The 13932-nt window shown below is 38.9% G+C and overlaps 1 protein-coding gene across 21 annotated transcripts in view; it reads right to left on the bottom strand.

Annotated features, from left to right (window-relative positions):
• MYCBP2 (MYC binding protein 2) overlaps nucleotides 1-13932 on the bottom strand; it is a 304484-nt gene that overhangs the window by 266444 nt on the left and 24108 nt on the right. For all 21 annotated transcript variants that reach the window (XM_051850575.2, XM_051850577.2, XM_051850583.2 and 18 more), the window contains exon 2: nucleotides 28-103. In XM_051850575.2, the coding sequence (XP_051706535.2) occupies nucleotides 28-103 (76 nt within the window). The remainder of the gene's footprint in view (nucleotides 1-27; nucleotides 104-13932) is intronic.

Below are 13932 nucleotides of genomic sequence, written 5' to 3'. Positions count from 1 at the left end.
TTCCCTCTAAATTACTGAAAAGTTTACCTTGCCTCTTGTCTTCACTTTTGATTTGCTCTTCTGTTTTCTTTTCAACTTCTTCTTATTTAGAATTTTCTTATTCCTAGAAATTTTTAAAAAGTGGGTAAAAATGAGTATTCATAATAGGACATTCAAATTTATTAAAAACATATATTTTCAAACTAGACATTTGAATATTGCTCTTATAAATTTTCTATCTATGAAACAATATACTCTACATAAACATACAAATTTCCTATGAAGGAATACACATATACACACAAGTATAAATAATAATATGCAAAGTAGCTATTGAGATGATAACACAATACTGGACAGCCGAAAAAAAACATATTAAGTGACAAATAATTACCAAAATATGAATTCTGTGAAAAGTTTTTATAAATTTAAAACATAAAAAGGCATCAAATGAAGTTTTTTAAGCTGTACTCAGCAGTGAGGTTGCTAATGAACATCAGCTGTAACCCCTGTCTCCCAGCCAAAAACTGCTCTTTATGATACTGATGGTTAGGGATGGTGCCAAAAGGCTGAATCACATTTTACTAAAGTATTACATGAAAATTCTGAACAAGCACTTTACAACAGCTAGTTTTTTCACTACTTCACATTTTTTTTTTTTTTTTTGGACAGGCAGAGTGGACAGTGAGAGAGAGAGAGAGAGAGAGAAAGGTCTTCCTTCCATTGGGTCACCCCCAAAATGGCCGCTGCAGCCGGCACAACGCGCTGATCCGAAGCCAGGAGCCAGGTGCTTCTCCTGGTCTCCCACGCGGGTGCAGGGCCCAAGCACTTGGGCCATCCTCCACTGCCCTCCCGGGCCACAGCAGAGAGCTGGCCTGGAAGAGGAGCAACCCAGACAGAATCCGGCGCCCCGACCGGGACTAGAACCCGGGGTGCTGGCGCCACAGGCAGAGGATTAGCCTAGTGAGCTGCGGCACCGACTCAGTACTTCACACTCTTAAGACTTTATTATGCTTTAAGGAAAAAGAAGCTTCTGAATGACATGGTAAAGAATAAAGAATTGCAGTGGCAGAAACAAGAGGCAAGGAAAACACCTTATGTTCATTTCATTACAGATGTTTTATGCTCAGCATGCTGAGATGTGCACTGCTAGGCAGCAAAGATACAAAATGAAAACGACAGTTCTTGCCCTCAAGGAACTCAGGGACTTGAATGGAAAGCACCAAATAATGATCTAGCAATGAATGCCACCACTGTAACAAAGGCCAAAGGTGAAGAGGAGAGGAGTAAGAGGAGAAAAAGATGAATCTAGATGTTGAACCAACAGGTTAAACTCTTCAACTAGGACTTGGTAACTAATTCAATGGAAGTAATGGCAAAAGAAGTCATAAGCATAGGTCTTTGGGGATAAAAAATACTTAGGGAAGTCAGGTGAAGAGTTCATTTGTAAAAGGAATAAATGAGTTAGATTTTGAAGATGTTTGAGTTCAAGAAGATACCAAAATGTCAGTAAGGTAGACAAGAGCAACCAGCATATGATAATTGCATTTCTGACATTTTCTTCAGCTTCATTCTTCAAATAAAAATAGTCAACAAAATCTTATCAGTTATATCTCACAAATAGTTCTTTAAGCTGTCTAATAATATAAGTTACTATCACCTCTTTGCTTGGACCACTGTAAAAGCTTCTTAACTAATCTCTGCACATCCATATATATATTTTTTTATTTACTCTTCACATACGAACCCAAGTCAACTTTTAAAACACAATTCTGGCCGGCGCTGCGGCTCACTAGGCTAATCCTCCACCTTGCGGTGCCGGCACACCGGTTTCTAGTCCCGGTCGGGGCGCCGGATTCTGTCCCGGTTGCCCCTCTTCCAGGCCAGCTCTCTGCTGTGGCCAGGGAGTGCAGTGGAGGATGGCCCAAGTCCTTGGGCCCTGCACCCCATGGGAGACCAGGATAAGCACCTGGCTCCTGCCATCGGATCAGCGTGGTGCGCCAGCCGCAGCGGGCCGGCTGCAGCGGCCATTGGAGGGTGAACCAACGGCAAAGGAAGACCTTTCTCTCTGTCTCTCTCACTGTCCACTCTGCCTGTCAAAAAAACAAAAACAAAAACAAAAAAAAAACACAATTCTGAGTAGATAATTCCCCACTTAAAACTCATTTTTCTTAAGACAAAGTACACATGCACTGACATGGTTCGGTCGATCCTCTTCCAACAGCGGAACTCCACCAGCTCCTCCTGACTCATTCTGCATTCCTCTTCATCCACCTGGTTCATCCTACTCCGGCCACAGTGCAATGCTTTCAGCTGATTAAACCTGTTAAGCTCATCAGGGCTTTCACAAAGGTTTTTCCCTCTGCCTGGAATTCTCACCTACATCCTTTCCCACCAACCACCACTTATCTTTGAGGTCCTGGTGTTGTCACTTACTTGGCAAAGTCTTAGTAACTCCCCAGACAAGGTAAGTTTCTCTAATGTTCACTCAGCGTTCATCTTATATTTTTGATTCATTGTTTAACCTTTAACTGTATATATGGGGTTTTTGTTTAATCTAGCACTCTCTTACCAAGCTGTAGGCTCTGACACTACATAGGCCATGTCTCTTCTGTTCACTGCTCTAGCCTCTTTGTCCAGAAAGGTGTCTGGAACATACTAGTCAATAGTATTTTGAAAGAAAGGAAAAATAAAGTGGGAAAGGGGAGGAAGGGGAGAAAACAAGGAAGTTCAGAGATATACACAGATACCTTACTCAGACAGCAAAAAACACACCAAAGACCAAGGATAGACACTAGACTCACAATGCATTTAAAGGTTATCTAGCCAAATCCATTAAGGGGATTACATTACACAGATTTTGGCACAAAGAAGGTACTGGAAATCATGCATGCATTGAGATTTCCCTGGGAAAGTATGCTACAAAAGTAAAGACAGTCAAATGTTAAATACAAATAGATAACCCTGCTTATACAGTCTATTCAACTATAAGCACTGTGAGTATGCAGAATGTCTGTTTCAACTTTGTACTTTCAGCATCTGCATTAGTATCTGACACATGATGGATGTTCATGAAATATCAAGTGAATAAGTAAATGAAAAGCAGTGACTATTTTTCCTGTGAGGTTTAAGAAATCAAACTTCCTTTATACTAAATCTTAACAAAAGTGATATTTGAACAATAGGAATATGTCACTGCTAAAAGGTTTGTCCCTTCTATACCATTTAGAAAAGTACTAAAATTTTTTCTTTTTTTCTTTTTTTTTAACTTTTATTTAATGAATATAAATTTCCAAAGTACAGCTGATGGATTACAATGGCTTCCCCCCCACTAAAGTTTTTTCAAAAGCAGTTTTCAGAGAAGCAGAAAACTTAAATGCAAATTCAGATAGACTTCCTGGAAGATTAGCTATCACTGACTTAAAATTTCTCAATATGGCCCAATGTCTTTGTTTTACTTAATAGACTTATTAAATAAAGTTCAAATGACTTTACATTCAGTCTTAAACTATTTCTTTGCATGGTCATTTAATTAGTTACAGTATTAATGGACTCTGAACCCACTGATTTTTTAACATAAACATCTTTAGAACCAGTTTTCCCCAAATTAACTGCAGATTAATTTTATTGTGCTTTCATTGATTTGGCTTGTTTTAGAGGAAGGAGGTTATCAAAAAGAGCTATTAATAGTTGAAAATTAAATGGATAAAACCTGTATTCAACATGGGAAAAGAAAAATACTATTTTCTAGTAACACAACATCCCACTGAATTACTATATTTGAAAACTAAATAAATTTTCCATGATACTTTAGGATGGATAGATAAAATAAAAAAGTAACTTTAGATACCAGTCTTACACATTAATAGTTCACTTTGAGACCTCTAATGATTGAGAGCTTTAAACCCTAAATCAATAGGAAGCTTTATGAAGAATGCCTGGAATTGGTCCTGTAAGACTTTTCGTCTTCTCACGGACCGAGCATTATACCCAGGAAATTTAAAAGGATAATGATTAAAATGAGATTTAAAAGGCTATTAACATGTCTTAGATATTTATTTTAAATAATTTTTAATAGCTACACTGTATAAGGAAAACCAAACACTATATGAGGACAATTCTGCAAGGTGTTCAGTGAATTAGATCATTATTTTCTCTATCAGCTTATTACTGAATCTATTTTCTAAGAAAACAAAAATCAGTCATACTTTAAAAATATGCTCACTCAAATTTGCTTCATTTGTCAAATAAAGGAGTGGAAAGAGATTGTCTGAGGTTCTTTATAACTCTAAAATGATTGGTTTTAGTAAATACCCATTAAAGAACTTCTAGAATAAAAAGATCCAAATTTCCTACTTAATTTCACTTAGTAATGAAAAATGCAAAACCCAGAGACTAAGCTGAAAGCAGGAAGAGACAACTGTTTTCTATAAAGGGCCAGAGAGTAAAGATTCTATGCTTTGGGGTCCAAAGGATCTTTGTTGTAATTACTTAACTACAGTAGCACAAAAGCAGCCACAAACAGCACATCAACAAATGAGTGTGGCTGTATTACAGTAAAAGATTATTTCTGAACACTGAAATTTGAATTTCACAGCATGTTCATGTGTCACAAAACATTCTTCCTAATCTTCTAAAAATGTTTAAAGTATTCTTAGCTCAGAGACCGTATCTAAAAAGAAATGGGACCAAACAGGGTCTGTAGACCATTGCTTGCTGACCCAGAAAGCCTCATATCAGAAGGAAAACAAATACTTTTATTAGTGTGCAACACAGATCAAACTATTTAAAACATCACTGTGCTAAAACAAATATGCACTCTTAAAATTATCTGCCTTTTCTTCTTGTATGGATCAAAATCCTGACTTGCACTTCCCTAAAGTAAGATTTCTGAAAATACTGTAACATCATCTGAAAGAAAGTAACTGTTCTTTTACACACAACGTTAGTTAAGTCTAGTTTTGGGGCACAAAATAAACATACTAAGAGACAATCAAAGAAGCAAATAAATGTGGCAGATAGATAATCAAGACAAAACCAGAAAGCTAAGCAGATTTACAGATAAACCAGATATTAGAGTCAGGAGGCAAGGACTTGAAGCAAATGTGTGGACCTTCTCTGTCCAATCAAGGGTCACCTACACCCCTGTCTACTGGGAGACTTTGGGCCCAGCCTGCCTACCCTCCTTCAGTGCCACACTTCTGAGACACACCCTAGGGAACACTGGCCATGCAACTGTGAGTTCTAGATAATGGTTATTCCAACCCATGCAGACACCAGAAGCATCATTAGTTTTTGTTTGCTTTAGTATGATTCCTCTGACTAAACCAAGCTCACTGCTTACTCATGTATAAACTCTGCAAACGCCCCCATGGAGGAAAATGCCAGTGGCCTCAGCTTACTTCTGAAGTGCTCTTGTCTCTGAATTTTTAGCTCACCTGGTCCTTATTGCTTCCATAGCTCCATTATGACTTGCTGTTGTACACTATCTCACTTAAGGGAAGTGGAAATTAGGAGTTTTATCTTTACATAAAGAAAGCCTTTCTTTAGTAATTATCATGTCATAAATTTTAAATAAAAGGACAAACTAAAAGTGCATGTATCGGCACTGGAGTTTTGGTGGAGTAAACAATACAAAAGAATATATAAAGGAAAACAAAAGTTGAGAGCAGACATCAACAAAATAGAAAACAGACATTCAATTTAAAAAGGAGAAAAGACTTGGTTCTCTGAAAAGATTAAGTTTAACAAGCCTCTGGTAAGACAGGTGAGGAAAAAATAAAAACACGAATTAAAAATATGAGATACGAGATGGCATTGGTACATGCCACCTTCATGGGACTGTATTGGAATCCCCTGGCACGTTTCTACCTCCACCATTTGGGGCAAGTCCGATTGAGCATGTCCCAAATTGTACATCTCCTCCCTCTCTTATTCCCACTCTTATATTTAACAGGGATCACTTTTCAGTTAAAATTTAAACACCTAAGAATAATTGTGTGTTAATTATAGAGTTCAACCAATAGTACTAGGACAAAAAAAAAAATACTAAAAGGAATAAAGTATTACATTGTACATCAACCGTCAGGACAACAGCTGATCAAGTCACTGTTTTCATAGCGTCCATTTCACTTCAACAGGTTTCCCCTTTGGTGCTCAGTTAGTTGTCGCCGATCAGGAAGAACATATGGTATTTGTCCCTTTGGGACTGGCTTAGTTCACTCAGCATGATGTTTTCCAGATTGCTCCATCTGTTGCAAATGACCAGATTTCATTGTTTTTTACTGCTGTATAGCATTCTATAGAGTACATGTCCCATAATTTCTTTATCCAGTCTACTGTTGATGGGCATTTGGGTTGATTCCAGGTCTTAGCTATTGTGAATTAAGCTGCAATAAACATTAAGGTGTAGACAGCTTTTTTGTTTGCCAATTTCATTTCCTTTGGGTAAATTCCAAGAAGTGGGATGGCTGGGTTGTATGGTAGAGTTATATTCAGGTTTCTGAGGAATCTCCAGACTGACTTCCATAGTGTCTTAACCAGTTTGCATTCCCACAAACAGTGGGTTAGTGTCTCTTTTTCCCACATCCTCTCCAGCATCTATTGTTGGTAGATTTCTGAATGTGAGCCATTCTCACTGGGGTGAGGTCAACCTCATTGTGGTTTTGATTTGCATTTCCCTGATTGCTAGTGATCTTGAACATTTTTTCATGTGCCTGTTGGCCATTTGGATTTCCTCTTTTGAAAAATGTCTATTGAGGTCCTTGGCCCATCTCTTAAGTGGGTTGTTTGTTTTGATGTTGTGGAGTTTCTTGATTTCTTTGTAGATTCTGGTTATTTACCCTTTATCTGTTGTATAGTTTGTAAATATTTTTTCCCATTCTTTCGGTTGCCTCTTCACTTTCCTGACTGTTTCTTTTGAAGTACAGAAACTTCTCAATTTGATGCAATCCCAAATGTTAACTTTGGTTTTGATTGCCTGTGCTTCTGGGGTCTTTTCCAAGAAGTCTTTGCCAGTACCTATATCTTGCAGGGTTTCTCCAATGCTCTCTAATAATTTGATGGTGTCGGGTCATAGATTTAAGTCTTTAATCCATGTTGAGAACTTCAGTTCACAATTGATCACACTGATAGGTCTAAGAGTCAAAGGGATCACACAAACAAGACGAGTGTCTGCAAATACAAACTGATAGAATCAAAAAGGGAGAGAATGATCCAACATGGGAAGCAGGATACACAGCAGACTCATAGAATGGCAGATGTCCTAAACAGCACTCTGGCCTCAGAATCAGCCCTTAAGGCAATCAGATCTGGCTGAAGAGCCCATGAGAGTATTTTAGGCATGGAAAGCCAAGACACTCTGAGAGAGAGAGAGAGAGAGAGAGAGAGAGAGACCTAAATGAAAGATCTCTGTGAATGAGATCCCAGTGGAAAGAACGGGGCCATCAAAGAAGGAGGTACCTTTCTCTGAAGGGAGGAGAGAACTTCCACTTTGGCTATGACCCTCTCAGAATAAGATCAAAGTCGGCGAACCCAAAAGGCTTCCACAGCCTTGGCAACTCATGACTAGAGCCTAGGGAAATTATTGATGCCATAAACAAGAGTGTCAAATTGTTAAGTCAACAACAGGAGTCACTGTGTACTTACTTCTCATGTGGGATCTGTCCTTAATGTGTTGTCCAATGTGAAGTAATACTATAACTAGTACTAAAACAGTATTTTTTACACTTTATGTTTTTGTGTGGGTGCAAACTGATGAAATCTTTACCTAATATATACTGAATCGATCTTCTGTATATAAAGAGAATTGAAAATGAATCTTGATGTGAATGGAATGGGAGAGGGAGAGGGAGATGGGAGGGGTGTGAGTGGGACAGGAATTATGGGGGGGGGGGGCCAATGTAATCCATAAATTGTACTTTGGAAATTTATATTTACTAAAAAAAAATATGAGATATAAGAAATATCACTACAGATGTTGCCCATAAATCTGAAAACTTTAAAACAGGGATAGTCCCTCAAAAATATAATATCTCAACACTAAACAAGGGGAAAATTTCAAAATCTGAATAATCTTCTAACTATTTAAAAGAACAAAGAAAAAAAAAATCTGGATCCCTAATTAACCTACCTCAAAACAAACTATAGACTCAGATAGCTTCATTGGTGAATCCTACCAAACACAGGATTCATTGAAATATTCTTTCAAACTCTGTCTTAAGACTATCTCTTACAAAGAATATAAAAAGAAGCATTTCCAAACTTAAGAATTGCATAATTTTGATACCCAAAATTCAAGATAGGAAAATTTCAGGCCAGTATCTCCTATGAACACAGAAAGGAAAACATTACATAGCCCAAAAACCGGAAGCAATCCAGATGTTCTTTGATTAATGAGTGGACAAACGAAACACAGCACTTCCATTATAATTGAAGAATATTATTCAGCCATAAAAAAGAATGAAGTACTGACTCATAATCCAGTGTGAACGAACCTTGAAGACAAGCCAAATGAAAGAAATAAAGGCTACAAGAGGATACAAATTGAATAGTTCTGTTTATATGAAATGCTTAGATAGGAAATCCATAAAAACAGGAAGTATACTAGAAGTTGCCAGAGGCTGATGGAAAGGAAAACAGGGAGTAATAGCTAGAAGACAAAAATGTTCTGCTAGTATAATCTGCCAATCTACTGAAAAAATACAAGTTGCATATTTTAAAAGGGTGGATTTTATGTATGAGGATTATTTTTTAAAAAAAGATAAGGGAAAAAAGTCATACCTGAAAATTTCAATATCCAAAAACATATAAGAATACATAATATGCAAAGTTCAATCAATGTAATTCAACATAATAACAGAATGGGGTAGCCAGACAATGGTCATTTTAGAGAAGCAGAAAAAACATTTTTTAAAAGTTCAATAACCATTTATGATAAAATTCCTCCATAAACTAGGAACAGAAGAGAATTTATTTTATCTGATAATCTATGAGGGGAAAAAAGGCTACATTTAACCAGGCATTCAATTATACTAAATGATGAGAAATTAAATATTTCCACTAAGTATGGGGAGAAAAGAAGGCTTTATACTAAAATTACTTCTATTTAACACTGTACCTGAGGTCAGTAAGTGAAGACAAAGATGTAAAAGTCACAATTATTTTTTTAGAAAATACAAAATGATTCACAGTTAAAGAAATTGTAAGTAAATTATCCATATTACTGGATACAAGACCACTTTTTAAAAAGCAACCAATTCATAAAACACTGTATGTACCTGAAGCTTTTCTACAGAAGCCAGACTGATTCTCCTATGTAATTAATATAATGATATGTTCATCATTGCATACAAGCATCACTGAACAAATTAGGGAGAAACAGTAGTCTGATTACTATGTAGAAAACTTTTATTTACTTAACCTAGCCTGATAATTAGTAATAAGAAATAAGGAAAGAGATATCAACAATTCAAGTTGATTTAGGGGAGAGATGCAAACAGATTTCGTATATATAGCTTTAGGATGCAAATCTTATTTGGAAGTTTTCACATAAGGAGAAGACTATAAATAAAGCTACTCTGGAAATGGGCAGAGCAGCAAAAGAAAAATGAAAAGACAGCAGGAAGTGGGCAGAGGAGAGACAGGGGTAGGCAAGTCTCCACAAAGCTGTGGCTACAGACAATGCCTCATGTGCATTTACATTCCAGGTACACATAGCCAAAGTGGGCCAGGAAACTCAAGCCATGAAGCAACTCTGAAACATAATCAATTGATCCCAGGTCTCAGAAAACCACCACAAAAGTAATGAGAGCTAACAACTGTCAAACAGTACCAAACAAAGATACAAGACCCCACAAGTGTGAAAGAGACAACCAACATAAAGACACCCAAAAAGACTTCAGATGGTAGCATTTTCCAACAGATTGTAACATGACTATGTTTATCAAGCTTAAAGAAATTTAAAAACTAGCAGTAAAATATCTGTAGGAAATGGGGAACAGAGGACATTTCACAAAGAAATCATGAAAAACAATAACTGAATTTATACTCAATAGGTATGATCTGTCGACATTAGACACAGACCAATAGAGAATTCAAGATCCAGAAAACAGATCTAAAAAAAGTACGTACAATTCTACACAGAAAAATAATACAACTGAAAATATGTCCTTCTGACCTTAAACCTCTTCCTTCTATGCCTTACCCCATTCTAAAAAAGATAGGCCTTACCCTATCCAGTTACTTGTATATTCTTTCTTTCATACACTTGACCCCATCTCATCTACCAGCTTTAAGATTTCATTTAACCATTGTTTTTAGATTTTTTTTAATTTATTATTATTTGAGAGGTAGAGTTACAGACAGTGAGAGGGAGAGACAGAAAGATCCTCCTTCCATTGGTTCACTCCCCAAATGGCCACAATGGCCGGAGCTGTGCAGATCAGAAGCCAGGAGCCAGCTACTTCTTCCTGGTCTCCAGTGTGGGTACGGGGCCTTGGGACATCTTCTACTGCTTTCCCAGGCCACAGCAGAGAGCTGGATTGGAAGAGAAGCAGCCTTGAATCAGTGCTCATATGGGATGCCAGTGCCACAGGCGGAGGATTAACCTACTGCACCAGGGTGCAGGCCCCTCACTCAACCATTAACACATTCTCCTTGTTCACTCTTTAATCTCTCATATTTCTAAGGTTTCTTCTGATTTTAGAAGTCTACTGTGCTCCTAAAAGTAAAAAAAAAAAAAAAACTTAAATGATTCTCTCTTCCTCTTATTATCATTAAATGTCTTGAGAAAAAAAAATCTTCATTGCCTTAAACTTTTTTTTTTTTTTTTTTTTTTTTTGACAGGCAGAGTTGGACAGTAAGAGAGAGAGACAGAGAGAAAGGTCTTCCTTTTCCGTTGGTTCACTCCCCAAATGGCCTCTATGGCTGTGCACTGCACTGATCCGGAGCCAGGAGCCAGGAGCCAGGAGCCAGGAGCCAGGAGCCAGGAGCCAGGTGCTTCCTCCTGGTCTCCCATACAGGTGCAGGGCCGAAGCACTTAGGCCATCCTCCACTGCCTTCCCGGGCCACAGCAGAGAGCTGGACTGGAAGAGGAGCAACTGGGACAGAATCCGGCGCTCCAACCGAGACTAGAACCTGGGGTGCTGGCACCGCAGGCGGAGGATTAGCCAAGTGAGCCGCGGCACCAGCCACCTTAAACTTTTTCAACTATGTATCACTGAATCCCTGCAGTCTGAGAGTCTATCACAAACTTTCAAGTTGCCAATACCCCACCTTATAGTCTTAATCCTTCTATTTCTTCGGCAAATGACTGCTGTCAAACAGTACCAAATGTTTTACATATTTCTACCCCGACCCCCTGCCTTGGCCTGCATCTCATCCCATCCTGAGTGCTCCACTTCCAATCCAGTGCCTGGAAAGGCAGTGAAGGATGGCCCAGGTACTTGGGCCTCTGCCACCTATGTGGGAGACAGGCATGGAGTTCCTGACCTGACCTAGCCCTGGTTGTTGCAGCCATTTGGAAAGTAAACCAGCAGATGGAAGATTCTGTGTCTCTCTCTGTCTCGGTAACTCTACTCTTCCTTTTCAAAATAATAAGTAAATAACAATAAAACAAAATGACCACTTTGTTTCCCATTATGCACCATTTTCTACTTTTCTCTCTTTCTGACCTAACCTCACTTTCCCACTAAAATGCAACTTCTGTCTTCTGGAAAGAGGTGGGGCTCAGAGAATGTTGTTCGTTTATTATGATCTCTTAATGTCAGTTTCATGACCCCAACTCAGACATCTCTTAAATGAACCTACAGGCAGAGAGGCAGTCAGTAAGTGACAGTATGTTAATGAGAAGCCCTTGACTATACAGACCATAATGTATCTGAGACAGGATTGAGAGAATCCCAGCAGTCCCCTCCACAAACTATATTCCAGTGGTTAACGGAAGAAGTCTTTGGGCACAAGCCACAGACCATGAAGTTAAATGCAATTAGGTGATATTTGATAGCGCAAGACTGAGATGACCAAAGAAGAAAAGCCAGAATACTAAGAATGAATTCTTGAAGAAACTAGTTCTTCCTACCTTCCTATCCAGAAGAAAGGCATTATTTTTTCTAAAGATGTATTAATATTTTACTTGAGAGGCAGAGTTACAGAGAGGAGAGACAGATAAAGAGGTCTTCCATTCTCTGGTTCACTCTCCAAATGGCCACAATGGCCAGAGCTGAGCCAATATGAAGCGAGGAGCCAGAAGCTTCTTCCATGTCTCTCACATTGGTGCAGGGGCCCGAGCCCTTGGGCCATCTTGACTGCTTTCCCAGACCTTTAGCGGGAAGGTGGATTAGAAATTGAGCAGCTGGACTTGAACTGGTGCCCATATGGGATTGCCAGTGCTTCAGGTGGAGGTTTAACATACTCTGCCACAGCGCTGGCCTCACATCATTATTTCTCAACAGAAGATCTAGTCTCCTATTACAACTGTCACTTCTTCATTCTTCTAATAAAAATATCTCAAATTCATGGTTTTCTTTTTTTTTCTAAGATTTTATTTACTTATTTGAGAGGTAGAGTTACAGACAGTGAGAGAGAGAGAGAGAGAGAGAGAGAGAAAGCTCTTCCCTCCACTGGTTCACTCCCCAAATGGCTGCCACGGCCGGAGCTGCGCCGATCCAAAGCCAGGAGCCAGGTGCCTCTTCCTGGTCTCCCATGTGGGTGCAGGGACATGTCCCAAGGACATGGGCCATCCTCCACTGCCTAGCCAAGCCACAGCAGAGAGCTGGACTGGAAGAGGAGCAACCAGGACTAGAACCGGCACCCACGTGGGATGCCGGTGCCGCAGACGGAGGATTAACCTAGAGCGCCACGGCGCCAGCCCCAAATTCATACTTTTCATCTATGCTTTTACTCAGCACTTATTTTCACATGTCAAAGCTATACTAACTGCTTCCTTAAAATTAGCACTGCTTTACAAACTGAATTTAAAAATATATACTTATTTATTTGAAGGCAGGACAAGAGAGAGAGAAGGATAGAGATCTATCAATCCACTGGTTTACTCCCCAAACAGCCACAACAGCCAGGACTGGATGAGGCTGACATCTGGGGCCTGGGACCCCCATCTGGGCCTCACACGTAAGTGGTAGGGGCCCAAGCACATGGCTATCTGCTGCTGCCTTCCCAGGCACATTAGCAGAGAGCTGGATCAGAAACAGAGCAGCTAGGACTTGAACTGGCATTCTAATATGGGATTCCAGCATAATAAGCAATGGCTTAACACGCTGTGCCACAATGCCAGCCCCTGCAAATCAAAAGTTTCTCACTATGCTGCCTAAAAACCTATGATGATTCCATACTGCTCTCAAAGACAGCAATGTATGTAACACAGTAACCTGGTCCTAACATATCTTTTTAGTCCCATCTTTTACAGCCTTGCTCTCATTCACAGATCCCACACTGTAGTTAATATCAATACTGATGTTTTATAATTCTTTTATTTTCCCCCTCACTTCATAGTGTTGCTCTGGCAACTATCAGCACCTACCTCAAGGGTTAGCAAACTATGGTCCCCAAGCCAAATCTAGCCTGCCAACTATTTTGTAAATAAAGCTATGTTGCAATGTGACCATATGCATCTATTTACATACCATCCATCATGGTTTTTAAGCTAAAAGTACATAGTTGAATAGTTACAAGAGAATATATTGCCCACAAAGCTTTAAGTATTTACTGACCTGGTCATAAATACACATCCTATACAGAAATGCCCTATATGAACCTTCCAATGGTATACTCGTATATGTCCTAAACATGATTTTTGAGCTAAGAAGCTCAATGAATACCAAGCAAAGTAAATACACACAAAAACTATATTTTGCCAAAATAGCCAACTTGCTTAAAATCACAAATAAAGGAAAAAATCTTAAAGGTCATATATACATGATACATATACACCATACA

Source organism: Oryctolagus cuniculus, chromosome 9 (genome assembly GCF_964237555.1).
Source record: "Oryctolagus cuniculus chromosome 9, mOryCun1.1, whole genome shotgun sequence".
In the NCBI taxonomy this organism is placed as follows: Eukaryota; Metazoa; Chordata; class Mammalia; order Lagomorpha; family Leporidae; genus Oryctolagus; species Oryctolagus cuniculus.
This window is presented reverse-complemented; position numbering and strand designations above follow the sequence as displayed.